General features: G+C 53.8%; 1 protein-coding gene across 1 annotated transcript in view; it reads right to left on the bottom strand.

Annotated features, from left to right (window-relative positions):
• Nucleotides 1–13027, bottom strand: part of ADAMTS2 (ADAM metallopeptidase with thrombospondin type 1 motif, 2) — a gene marked incomplete at its 5' end in the record, with an annotated part of 244363 nt that overhangs the window by 3012 nt on the left and 228324 nt on the right. The window contains 5 exons of the mRNA XM_010831012.1: nucleotides 3846–3935; nucleotides 5395–5524; nucleotides 8200–8407; nucleotides 9324–9456; nucleotides 11245–11404. Of these exons, the coding sequence (XP_010829314.1) occupies nucleotides 3846–3935; nucleotides 5395–5524; nucleotides 8200–8407; nucleotides 9324–9456; nucleotides 11245–11404 (721 nt within the window). The remainder of the gene's footprint in view (nucleotides 1–3845; nucleotides 3936–5394; nucleotides 5525–8199; nucleotides 8408–9323; nucleotides 9457–11244; nucleotides 11405–13027) is intronic.

Genomic DNA, 13027 nt, shown 5'->3' with positions numbered 1-13027 from the left:
GCGACTTCACTTTCACTTTTCACTTTTATGCATTGGAGAAGGAAATGGCAACCCACTCCAGTGTTCTTGCCTGGAGAATCCTAGGGACGGGGGAGCCTGGTAGGCTGCCATCTATGGGGTCGCACAGAGTCACACACGACTGAAGCAACTTAGCAGCAGCAGCAGCAAGGTAACTAATGCCTGACACTTTCATTATCCTGAAAGCTACAAAGGGCAGAGCCCAAAGCTGTATCCGGGTGTCCCTTTATCCCAGAGCCTAGAACAGAGAATCAAAGAATATGTAAGTGTTCAATGTGAATAAGACAGATGCGAGTAACTGAGTCCAAAACAAGGAATTCGTGGATGTTAGAATAGCAATGCTACAGGCAAGAACATACAGAGGCATATATCATCAGAGAGGGACCCAACCTTGACTCTGAGCTGCTAAGTGGCTGAAATAAGGAGGAAACATGACTGGGCAAGGGCTGACGACATGAAGAGCTAGGGACAGATGGGCTGTTTAGGAAAAGCCCCGGTCTTCCTAACCCTGAGACGGAGGAACAGGCCAACGTGTGGAGGGGAAAGGCAGATGGTCTTGCACAGAGGGTCAATTCCTGAAATCAAACTAAAACGATCCTGAAATGTGGCTTTCAGGGTTTTAAAACCTTGGATAAAATTTTACATTAAATATTCAAGATCTGAGACAGATGAAATCAGAACAGTGCTGTTTGAAGCTGGGTGGAGCATGCTCAGAGCCTCTGCTCCCTTCCTCCCTCCTGGCCCCTTTACCCTCCCTGGCAGCCACTGAGGTAGGCACGTGAAAACCATGCCTACTGCCCTCAGGAGACACAGGGGGCTTTGGTAACACTAGGTGTGGCATCTCCCCCAGGCACTGGCCATCAGCTGGGGCAGGGAGGCCAGAGGCCAGGTCTCAACAAGGATGGGGCAGGCCTGGCCATGCTGCTGGGACTGGGCCCCCCTGCCCCAGAGACGCCCTCTCCCGTCACCTGTGCCACCTCCTTCACAAAAGATCAGGACTGGCATTAAGCATCTCCCTCACTTGTCTCCAACCAGGCGGGGATCCTGAGATGCCGGTGTCACGTCAGTCTAGGGTAGGGGTCTGCCAACCACACGTGTTGGCACGTTGGTCCCTCCACCTGGTTTTGTGAACAGGGTTTTATTGGAGAAGTCCTGCTGGTGACCTGCCTGCAACGCTATAGACAGGGTGCCCTCAGCAGGGATTTCTCCTGACCTGTCTGGGCAAGGAGACTTAGTGGACACAGCTCATCAGGCACAGTTGTCTTGATCTCCTATCTCTGGAGCTGGGAGTCTTTCAATGATCAGAGCTCTGGGCAGGCTGACCTCAGTCATGGCTACTATGACCCCCACCCAAAGGCTGCTACCTGGCACCCTGTGCCCTGATGCCCATCTCCACAATGCTGGGTGGTCATCATTTCTCATGAACTCCCTCCGCCCTGGAACAGGACTCCTTCATGGGAATGGGAAGGAGAGATGCCCAGATTGGGAGGTCCCATGGTGGACCTTGACATGCTGTGTGGTCCTTGTCAGCAAGGGGAGTGGACACACAGGCCCCGTGGATCCTGAGGGCAGGCCGGGGGAGACAAGGTAGGCATGGCTGGGCACACACTTGTGTGACTGCTGCAGGCCAGGAGCTCAGAGCCACAGCTGCCTTGTCCTTCTCCAGCCTAGACTCTCCGGAGGCTGGCCTAGCCCCTGAGTTGTGCCAGGAGCCAGGGCACTGGCCTGATGGTGGCTCAGGGCACAATGACCTGGACATTGTCTCCACTACTAAACACAGATTCCCATTCCACAGGCTCAGATCCCAAAGACGGGCCCTGTTCCCAACTATGAGGCCTTATCTACAAGGAGAAAACCGAGGTGTTCCTGCAAGCTGCCTGTTAACACTAAAGGTTCAAAAATCATGGTGGGGTGTCTCCATGGGCTGCTATCATATTTTGAAAAATGCCTGGAGAGGGGGCCTAGGCCTCAGGTGGGGGAGGGGCCCTCAGCATCTATGCTGAGCAGGGTAAGGGGGACAGGAAAGTCACTGGAATCAGAAACTGAGGAACTGATGTCCCAGAACGGCACCTGCAGCTCTACAGCGCCGTCAGCCACAGAGGTGAAAAGAAGGAGGCAGCAGTGTGCCAGACCCAAGCATCCAGTTTCACTGAACTTTTATTGAGTTTATTTGTGGGATGCATGACAGGAAGTCTTTCCACGGTTAGTAAGAGTAAAAGGTCATTTTCACAGTCACTTTGGCACACACTAACGTTGTCTCATAAAAAAACCAGAAAAGCAACGACAATGGAACCTATATAATACGTCATTAGATACATACAAAACACTAATAAAATATCCCTGATGAACCAAAGTGCATATAGACAGGGAGCACAATGCCCAGGACCGCATTGCACCTTCCCAGAGTCACGCGTGCCACTCGCATCGCCTAAGTCAAAGTTGGAAGTTAACAGTCGTGAGAATTAGTATGTGTTACACCGCATATTTACATAACAGTAATTAGTGCCAAGGGAGAGCTGGACGCTGTCCAGCGGGGACGCTACGAAGAGGGGCCAGGGCTGGGGCAGGAGGGGAGTGGCCGGCTGGACTGTTGCACTCGTCACACCAAGGGCCAGGCCAGTCACCCCCTGGTGTGCGGCCGTGCCAGCGGCAGGGCGCTCAGGGCTCCAACAACAGTCAGCGCCAAAGGGCCTCCAGCGGGCCTCCTTTCCACAGAGGTGATCCCGCGCCTGGGGCCCTGCACAGGCCTGGGCCTCCTGGACTCCTGGACTCAGCCAGGCCTCCTGAACTGAGAAGTCTTATCCTTGGCCAAGGGGGGGTGAGCCGGCCGCCTGCCTCTAGGTTGCACTGCCTGCCTCCTGCCTGGGTCATGTCTCCCCTCGGAAGCTGGAGCTAGCAGCCAATTCTGTTACCTTTCAACTTTAAGGCATCTTCTACATAGTTTTATCTAAGCAAAAAAGCAATAAAATTGAGGTAATTCTGTAGTTGTTCACACGGGTAGGCGGCCACATCCACGTGAGACAGCCTTGAGCTCTCACTTTCTCGCCCCTGTGCATGGGGCCATGTGCACACGATGAGAAAGGCCATTGGAGCAAATGGACAGAGAATGGAAGTGGCGGTGTGTCCCGATGTCCCACCGCAGGGACACATTCCCTGCCTCTTCCGCTTTACCTGAACCCCAAGAGGGGCCAGGTATGGGGGCCAAGGGTTGTGTGAGCTGGGCACAAAGGCCACAGGAAGCAGGCCACGGTCACACGAGTCAGGAGGACACATTGAGTACAGGGGCAGCAGCAGCAGCAGCAGCAGAGGAGGCTGGGGAGCCCCTGGCACACTGCTGGACATGGGCCGGGCGCCAGGCTGGTGACGCACAACTGCACGCCTGAGACCCCTCTGGGCTCCCTCGCCGGGAGGCGGCATTTAAAAGGGGGCAGGTGGGCGCCCCCTCAACTTCCAACCTGCAGCTCCAGCCTGGAGGGCTGTGGCCCTGGGAGGCAGTCACAAAGTGGTCACATTCACACTTGGGCCTCTGGCCCCTCCAGCACCACGACAGATCTTTGCCCCTTTAAAAGCCATCACCACCAGGTCCTGGCACCCCACAAGAGGCCAGTGCCCCGGGCCGTGCCTCTGCAGGACTGGCCCTCCCGGCCAGGTGGCTCCAAAGGAGACAGCCGAGCACAGATGCCCGGAGAAACAGATTCCACCAACAGAGCTCAGGAAGAGTCAGGGGAGTTTTCCATAGACAGAGAGGAGGGGCGCCCACGGCAAGCTCCACAAGGCGCAGGGCATGCACTGGAGGGCAGAGACAGAGTTATAAACGGGCCGGTTACTTGACGAGGTCTCCTGGACTGGCGAGTTGGGGTCCGGTCGGGATAGCCACTGGACCACGTAGCTCTTCTTGGAGGGGTCAGAGGTGTTTCCTAGAGGGAAAAGACAGGCACCTGTGGCTGCTAGGGTACCGGGTCTGGGCCTCCAATCCCCCCACCCCAGACAGGAGGGCTCCATGGACTCTGGTGTCCCAGGGACAGGCGGGCACCAGTCACCCTCCAGGCCCAACTCCTGCCTCTCCTACACCAAGCATCTTGGGCCTCAGCTACACAGGGTCACTCCCCATGCAGGCCCCACCAGCACCGCCTTATCTTGAGAAGTGCTGGGAACAAGAGATCCTGGCTCTACACTCCCCTCGGCTGGGGCAGACACACCTGACCGCCAGAGCTCCCTGGTCTGTAGCAGGCACTCCTGACTGGGTCTATCTCATGAACTGTCGGGAGCAAAGAGGTAATGTGTGTCCAGTCCTTGGCAAGGCGCCCAGCGCAGTCAGGGTTCTGGCTGGTTTCCTTTCAGGGCATTAGGCACCCTCTGTACTCACACAGGTACCCTCTACTCACATGGGTACCCTTACTCACACTGGTACCCCTACTCACACAGGTAACCCTATTCACAGGGTGCCCTACTCACACAGATACCCCCTACTCACACAGATACCCCCTACTCACACAGGTAACCCTACTCACACAGATACCCCCTACTCACACAAACACCCCCTACTCACACAGGTAACCCTACTCACACAGGTAACCCTATTCACAGGGTGCCCTACTCACACAGATACCCCCTACTCACACAGATACCCCCTACTCACACAGGTAACCCTACTCACACAGATACCCCCTACTCACACAGATACCCCCTACTCACACAGGTAACCCTACTCACACAGATACCCCTTACTCACACAGATACCCCCTACTCACACAGATAACCCTACTCACACAGGTAACCCTACTCACAGATATCCCATACTCACACAGATACCCCCTACTCACACAGGTAACCCAACTCACAGGGTGCCATACTCACACAGATACCCCTTACTCACACAGATACCCCCTACTCACACAGGTAACCCTACTCACACAGGTACCCCCTACTCACACAGGTACCCCCTACTCACACGGGTACCCCCTACTCACATGGGTACCCTCTATACTCACAAAGGTACCCCTACTAATATGAGTACCCCCTACTCATACAGGTAACCCCTACCCAGACAGGAATGGGCTGAGCCCTGACGTGCAGTCACCATGAATCTGGTTTCTCTCCCAGACCAAAAGGGAGTGCCAGGAAGGCAGCGATGGGTGTGCCAGGAAGGCAGCGATGGGCTGAATCCATGCCATCCTTCTCTAGGGCCTGGCCTGGAGATGAGCATGGCAAATGCCAGTTCCTTTCATTTCCTGCCAGGGAAAGGCCCCAGACCAGGCCTGGGTGGCCCTGGCTTCTCCTTCAAGTTCACAGATGCTCTATTTGGCCAGTTGTGGGAAGAGCTGCATTTGCCTGGGCTACCCTCCTCCCCGGACCTGCTGCATGCAGAGGGCTTACGGGGACAGGGGCCAAGCCTGCAGATCCTTGCTGTCTCAGGCCGCTCCTCCCGGCACACCCCGAAACTGTCGTCCGCAGTTCGGCAGAGCACCGGCCGTTCCTGGGTGCCGTTTCCACAGGTTACTGAGCACTGCGGACAAAGAGTACCAGTCAGGGCCCACCTCCCACGCTAGGCTAGGTCTTCAAGGGCTCCCCAAGTGGGTGACCCCACGACACTTGGGAGGTGGAGAGGGACAGAGGGGAGAGTGTGAGCTAGAGGTCTGCCCGGCCTTGCCCTGGCCTCTGGAAGCTGCCTCAGGCTCTTGGGCTCTCAAGTGAGTTGGAGAGAGCAAATCTGCAGGGCCGGATAGAGCCCGGCACTTCTGGACTCGCATCGAGTGCTTCCCTTCTCCATCTAGAGGAGTTGAGGCCCGGAGAAACGGCTATGCAGTGCAGATCACCAGGAAAGCTCTGCCTGCGTCCAGGAGGCGTTAGCAGAGGACGCTCCCTCCCCCTGGACACAGAGCTCTGTGCCACCAGCACCCGCACCGTCCCCTCCAGCCTCTGGCCCCCTTGGCGTCACCACACTGGGAGGGGCCAGAAGAAGCCCTCATGCCCAGACTCCTGGCTCTGCTCACAGCTCAGCCCAGCCGAGCCAAAGGATGATTCTCAAGTTCTTGCCTCCTGTGTGAGAAAGGGCTGACTCAGCAGACTGGGTTTCTTGAACCTGCCCAGTCCCAAGAAAGGCCTATTTTCAGAACTAGCCCTTGGTTAACTCCTGGGAACCGAGTTCATGGAACGGTCTGTCTGGTAAGAGCATATACCTGTGTGCCTGAGGTCCTGAATCAGGCATTACCAACTTGTTTGGTTGGTTTACACCAAGAATATTATTTGTGGTGAGCATCTGCTTTCCTTCTGGGGTCCAGGGCTTCAGTAATGGATGTCAGTCACGCAGGCACCCTGTGCTTCCATGAGTGATCCCCAGTGAAAACCCTGGACACCTGGATGCTTGTGCCTGGTTTCCTCCAGATGCTTCACCCAAGCGCTTTTTCCCTTTACTGATTCTACTCTGTACATGAACCATGAACTCCCAGATGCTGAAGTTGGATTTAGAAAAGGCAGAGGAACCAGAGATCAAATTGCAAACATCTGTTGGATCATAGTAAAAGAAACAGAGTTCCAGAAAAACATCTACTGTTTCATCGACTATGCTAAAGCCTTTGACTGTGTGGATCACAACAATCTGTGGAAAATTCTTAAAGAGATGGGAATACCTGGCCATCTCACCTGCCTCCTGAGGAACCTGTATGCAGGTCAAGAAGCAACAGTTAGAATCAGACATGGAACAAGAGACTGGTTTCTAACTGGGAAAGGAGTATGTCAAGGCTGTATATTGTCACTCTGCTTATTTAACGTATATGCAGAGTACATCATGTGAAATGCCGGGCTAGATGAAACAAAAGCTGAATCAAGATTGCCAGGAGAAATATCAATAACCTCAGATATGCAGATGACATCACCATTATGTCAGAAAGTGAAGAGGAACTCAAGAGTCTCTTGATGAAAGTGAAAGAGGAGAGTGAAAATGCTGGCTTAAAATTCAACATTCAAAAAATGAAGATCATGGCCTCTGGTCCCACCACTTCTTGGCAAATAGATGGGGAAACAATGGAAACAGTGACAGACTTTATTTTCTTGGACTCCAAAGTTACTACAGATGGTGACTGCAACCATGAAATGAAAAGATGCTTGCTCCTTGGAAGAAAAGTTATGATCAACCTAGACATTGTATTAAAAAGAAGAGACATTACTTTGCCGACAAAGGTCCTTCTAGTCAAGGCTATGGTTTTTCCAGTAGTCATGTATGGATGTGAGAGTTGGACTTTGAAGAAGGCTGAGTGCTGAAGAATTGATGCTTTTGAACTGTGGTGTTGGAGAAGACTCTTGAGAGTCCCTTGGACTGCAAGGAGATCAAATCAGTCAATCTTAAAGGAAATCAACCCTGAATATTCATTAGAAGGACTGATACTGAAGCTCCAATAGTTTGGCCACTGGGGGCAAAGAGTCGACTCATTAGAAAAGATCTTGATGTTTGGAAAGATTGAAGGCAGGAGGAGAAGGGGACGACAGAGGATGAGATGGTTGGATGGCATCACTGACTCAATGGACATGAGTTTGAACAAGTTCCAGGAGTTGATGATGGACAAGGAAGCCTGGCATGCTATGGTCCATGGGGTTGCAAAGAGTCGGACATGACTAAGCAACTGAACAACAACAGAACTTTCACTGTAATAAAGCATAACCATGACTATAGCAACTTCTGTGGGAACCTTTGAGCCCAAAGCTGGTCTTGGCAACCCCTGACCCACCAGGCATGTGGGCTGGATGTCAGTGCTCACATCAGCTCAGCCTTGCCCCCAAAACTCTCCTCCAGCCCCTGAGACTATCCTCACTATTTTTTCAGCCAGATCTAAGCCCTCCTTTGCTCATGTCCCTTCTTGCAAGTCTGATTGGTCTTTTAGCCACAGTTCTGCCCCAGAGACAAAAGCCCAGGCTTCCTTTTGCATCTTGGAGCCCAGGCTGCCCCTAGTCTTCTGGGGTTCCAGTCCCCCGTAGCACATGGGAGCCTCTGCCCTGCAGAGTAAAGATACACATTCCTCTGAGTTTCACACAGAACAGTAGCCAGGGAAGCATGGGTGCCCTGAGACCTACGGACGTGGCCTAGGGCAAGAACGGCATCCAGGCCAAGGCGGATCACCCTGGCCACCTCAGTCCCCCCCGAGCTTGGTTTCGGGGCTGAGGACACAGGGCCGGGGAACTGCTCACCTGGGACCAGGATCCAGCCCGCCACCGGCCAGGGCACAGCTCACGGTTGCAGGCCCGGCGGCCCTCGGGTCGAGCGTCATTGCAGTGCTTGGTGTGCACGGAGCGGGTGGTGTTGTTGTGCAGAGGCTGAACACAGCGCACGGAGCGAACCTGCATGCCTGTCCGCCCACAGCTCCGGCTGCACGGCTCCCACTCGCCCGTGACCCACCTGCCAGGGCACACAGCACATGGTCAGCCCCTGGAGAAACCCCGGTGGACAGGGGCAGGGCAGCCTGTTCCTCCAGGCGCATCTTCCTTGTGTCAGGAAGGTGCCCTGGAGGCTTGCTGTACCCCTGCCTGAGGTCCTGCAGACCATGAACCCCAAGCGTGCCCATTGCAGGGAAACCCTGGTTTGGGGGTGGCCTTTGTCCTTTCTTAGCCTCCTGACTCTGCCCTCTGACCTCACCAACCCTTCTGGGCAGCAGCATGGACGCCCTCAGCACCTGTCCTCAAAGGGCCCCCACCTGCCTATTTATCCACCATCTTCCCTGCTCGGGGCCCTGCAAAAGGAACCTGGGCCCAGAAATGCAGCCCCATCAAAATTCCGGGTCTGGAGAGTCAAGGCTGCAGCCCCTGGGGTGAACTGTGAGGGAAACATCTACCACAGGGCCAGAAGCAAGCCCGACACCCTCAGAGCCTCAGTTTCCCCATCTGAGCATTAGTACTTATTGTCATTTCTAGCATCCCAGGTGGCCCTAATGGTTAAGAACCTGCCTGCCAATTCAGGAGAGGCAGGTTCAATCCCTGGGTTGGAAAGATCCCCTGGAGAAGGAAATGGCAATACACTCCAGTATTCTTGCCTGGAAAATCCATGGACAGAGGAACTTGGTGGGCTACAGTCCACGGGGTCACAAAGATGTACATTATTGTTTCCTTCTAGCAAGTCTGAAGGAGGAGGCCACTGCACAGCCTCAAACACCTTAGACTCCATAGAACATGTTGAGTGAGAAAGACTCTGAAACATCTCAGGGCTGTGGGGCCCAGAGCCACCAAGAAACCTGATCCTGCGCCACCATCCACAGAAGCCCCAGGATGCTTCCCCCCTCCTCTAGTGGGGTTGGGGGCCAGAGAGCCCCAGCACTCACACAGGCTGGGAGCACTCCTGTGGGTTGCAGGTCCGGCGGATGGCTTTGGGCTTTGAGACGGAGTCGCAGAAGCCTCGGTGCACCATCTTGTGGTCCAGCCTCCGGCGGCAGCCATACTTGGTGAATTGGGACCCTGAAGATGAGAGCTTGAGGGGGCTCAACAGGACAGCATGGGCCCTCCCGCAGGCGTGGAGGGGCGGCTCCTCAGGCCACTTCAGCCCTGCTCTCCCTGTCCTGCTGATGGGGCGAGGGTGGGGCAGTTTGGACAAGTCCAGCCTGGTGCCCGCCCAGCACTGCAGGCCAAGTGAGGGTGCCAGGCCAGGGAGAGCAGCCTCCTGGGTGGCTTCCTGGGGCAGGAGGGAAGGTTCTATTCCTTCTCCCAGCATTTAGTCATTGACGATACCTTGGATTAATATGCACTGAGAACCTCACTAAACATGGAACACAGCCTGCAAGGCTCCTTCAGCCAGTCTAGTGTAGCAGCTCTCAGCTGCTGCAGATTTTGTCCCTGGGGACATCTGGCAATGTCTGGGACACTTAGTTGTCACAACTGGAAAGGAGATGCCACCAGCACTGAACAGGGAGAGGCTGGGGATGCTGCTCAGCATTCTACAGTCAGGGGACAACCTCCAAAACAGACGACTATAGAGCCCCAAGTGTCAACTGGGTAAGTCTCAAAATCTCAGCCTAGTGCATTAGACATGACAGAATATGACAGGACAGCCTGAGCTAGACTGGGCATCTGGGGGTGCCCCAGGAAATACAGCACCCCAGTGCTCTGGTTTCATGGAAAGCAGTGAAGGAGGCTCCCCAGGCAGGAGATGGCCTGTGCAAAGGCCCCGAGGCAGAAGCGCAGCATGTCCAGAAAACCAGCTAAGCCAGCACGGACAGGCCCAAGTGAGCGAGGGTTGGGAGTGCCAGTGGCAGAGGGAGACGTCAGAGAGTTGCTTCGACCTTGGAGGCCATGAGGAGAATTTTGGTTTTTTTTTATCAAGAGCAGAAGGATCTGCTGATAACTATGACACCAGGAAAGGGTATGGTCTAATTTGCCCCTTTAATAGTTTAAAGTGGGGGCCAGTCGGGTAGTGAGGATGCCACCAGGACTGGGAAGATGGTAACAGCAGATGAGTCCAAGAGAAATGCAGGAGGGAGGCTCAACAGGACACGCTGATAAAATCCAGGGCTGGGTGGCTCAGGGGACGGCTGGGTGCCACCCACTTAGGCAGCAGCACTGGGAGAACTCCCTGTCTCATCTTGGTATGGGAGCCTGCGTGGTCTTGCATCTGAAGGTGGTCTGTCCTGGGCACCTGCTTCTGCAGGCTGAGTGTCCTCTCCTGCTTCTCATCTCCTCCAGCCCCCAAGGAGCAGCGAACACACTGGGCAGATCAGAGCTTCCTATCTGTTACGTCGTACCCAAGTTTGAGGTCCAAGGCAGGTGGGACCTCCTTGCACATAGCCCTGCCCCAGAAAGGAAAGGCCTTTCTGAATGAACTCAGGGGTGACCTGCAGAGGAGGCCTCTCCACTGGTCTCCAGCATGGCCCAGTCCTTCCTGTGGCCTGCCTCCCGATGTCACAGTGATCTATCCAAACCACCCTCACGGTGACCTCCTGTCAGGCCAGACCTCCTTCTCATGATGACGCAGGTGGGTGCTGGTGTCATGCAACCCCACACATGCCCCCCTGCTGCCTTTGGCCAGCAGCCCTGAGCACCTGCCCTTCCTGTCCACCCTCTGGCACCTCCCTGGCAGGGCTAGGCCCTTGTTACCTGGGCAGAGGTCACTGCTTGTGTTCTCATAGCTGGCACAACCCTCACTCCAGGCAGTCAGCAGAGACCACGGGCTGAAGGGAGCTCCTCACCCAGGAGACCCTTCCTGCTCATCCCCCTCTCCTCTGGGGCCCCGGCTCTGAGAAAGCCCCTCACCTCCACCGCAGGGCTTGGAGCAGGGCGACCACTTCTTCAGGGCCCACTCATAGCCCACAGAGTCATCTTCCAGGACGTTGTTGTCATCCACATTGAGCGAGTCCTCATGGATCATGTACTTGTAGGTCAGTGAGATGCGGGCGTCCCCCTCTGGGATGACCTGCCCCGGAGACAGGGGTGAATATGCCCGCCCCACACCACTCTCCCCCAGAGACCTGGTTAGGAAGGTCAGCCTGAGGAACATGCCTGGCCAAGTCTCATTATTCCCGGTAGTCAGGTTCTAGAAAGTCCCAGCAAACACTGAACCTGCCCGTACTGAACCACTGGGGAACACAGGGTCTGGGCCAGCGAACCTCTGGTCATGACATTTTCATCAACAGCCTATGCATAAGCCTATTCTATGGGTGTTTCTGTTTAGACACCTTAATCAGTACACACTGTTGATTCACTGATACTGAACTCACAGCCAGCACCCAGGTACTTGTGCCTGGACAAAGCTCAGTAACACACGCATTCTTGTCTCTCCATGGGGCAAACCCACAGCCTCCACGCAGAGGGACACCAGGCACACTTCACAGCCACAACTGGGGACATTTTAAACAGTGAGATTATCTTCCGAAAGCTTAAAAAGGCAAAGAACATGGCAGTAAATAGAGTGTGAAAAGACGCTTGTTTACAGTAGGAGCTGAAATAAGTAGCAGAACCAGGCCTGGCTCCGCTCTGCTGGGAGCATGCATGTCAGGCGCTCACACTTGCCCTGCTCCGCCGAGAGCACAGGCAGACCTCGCTTTATGGCGCTTCGGTTCACTGTGCTTCACAGACATTATCTTTTAACAACTTAAAGGTTTACGGCAGCCCCATGTGCGGCAAGTCTATTGGCGCAATTTGTCAACAGCATTTGGTGACTTTTTGTCTGTCTGGGTCACATTTTGGTACTTCCCACAATCTTTCAAATGTTTTCATTATTGTTGGACAAATCAACGGAAGTAGTCTTGTTAAGGCTTCAAAAGCTACTGACTGTTAAACAGAGACCCTGAAAGGAGTTACATGCCAAGCTGCTGACTAGCAGAAATGGCAAAAGATCCTGGGAGCCAGCAGATAAGGAAGGGAGTAAGTCACAAGAAAGGGAGTAAGTCACGAAGCTTCCTGGGCCTTGGGAATCTGCCTTTTCCCAGGCATCTGCTGACATTCTGAGACTTACGAATAGACATACAAGGCTTCAACATAATAGCCAGAGCTGCATCTCCACAAAAAGGTACTTGTGGCTTGAAATAAAAGCAGGACTGCTTTGAACAGAGTTCTGAAGTCTCAACAGTGAGAGAAGGGATGGGAGGTTGAGGGGGACAAACTGCCCAGAACCTCTCAACTGGGGGTCCAGACTGCTGTTCCAGGGACAGCCCAGCATCGCCTGAGTATGGATGCATGCGTTTGTGTCTTGCTGTACCATGTACTGGGAGCTCCAGATTAGATCTGGATGGTTCCCAATTTAGTGATATATATCATATATATATATATTTATATATATATAACATTAATTAATATATAATTTATATATTATATTATATTTATATAATATAATTGTATATTATTATTATATTATATATAATATGTATTTATATATCAAATATATCGGAGAAGGCAATGGCACCCCACTCCAGCACTCTTGCCTGGAAAAATCCCATGGATGAAGGAGCCTGGTAGGCTGCAGTTCATAGAGTCGCTAAGAGTCGGACACGACTAAGCGACTTCACTTTCACTTTTCACTTTCATGCATTGGAGAAGG

This window comes from Bison bison, unplaced genomic scaffold (assembly GCF_000754665.1).
Source record: "Bison bison bison isolate TAMUID 2011002044 unplaced genomic scaffold, Bison_UMD1.0 scf7180017864519, whole genome shotgun sequence".
NCBI classification, from domain to species: domain Eukaryota; kingdom Metazoa; phylum Chordata; class Mammalia; order Artiodactyla; family Bovidae; genus Bison; species Bison bison.
Note: the sequence above shows the minus strand (reverse complement) of the source record. Positions and strands in the feature narration are given on the sequence as shown.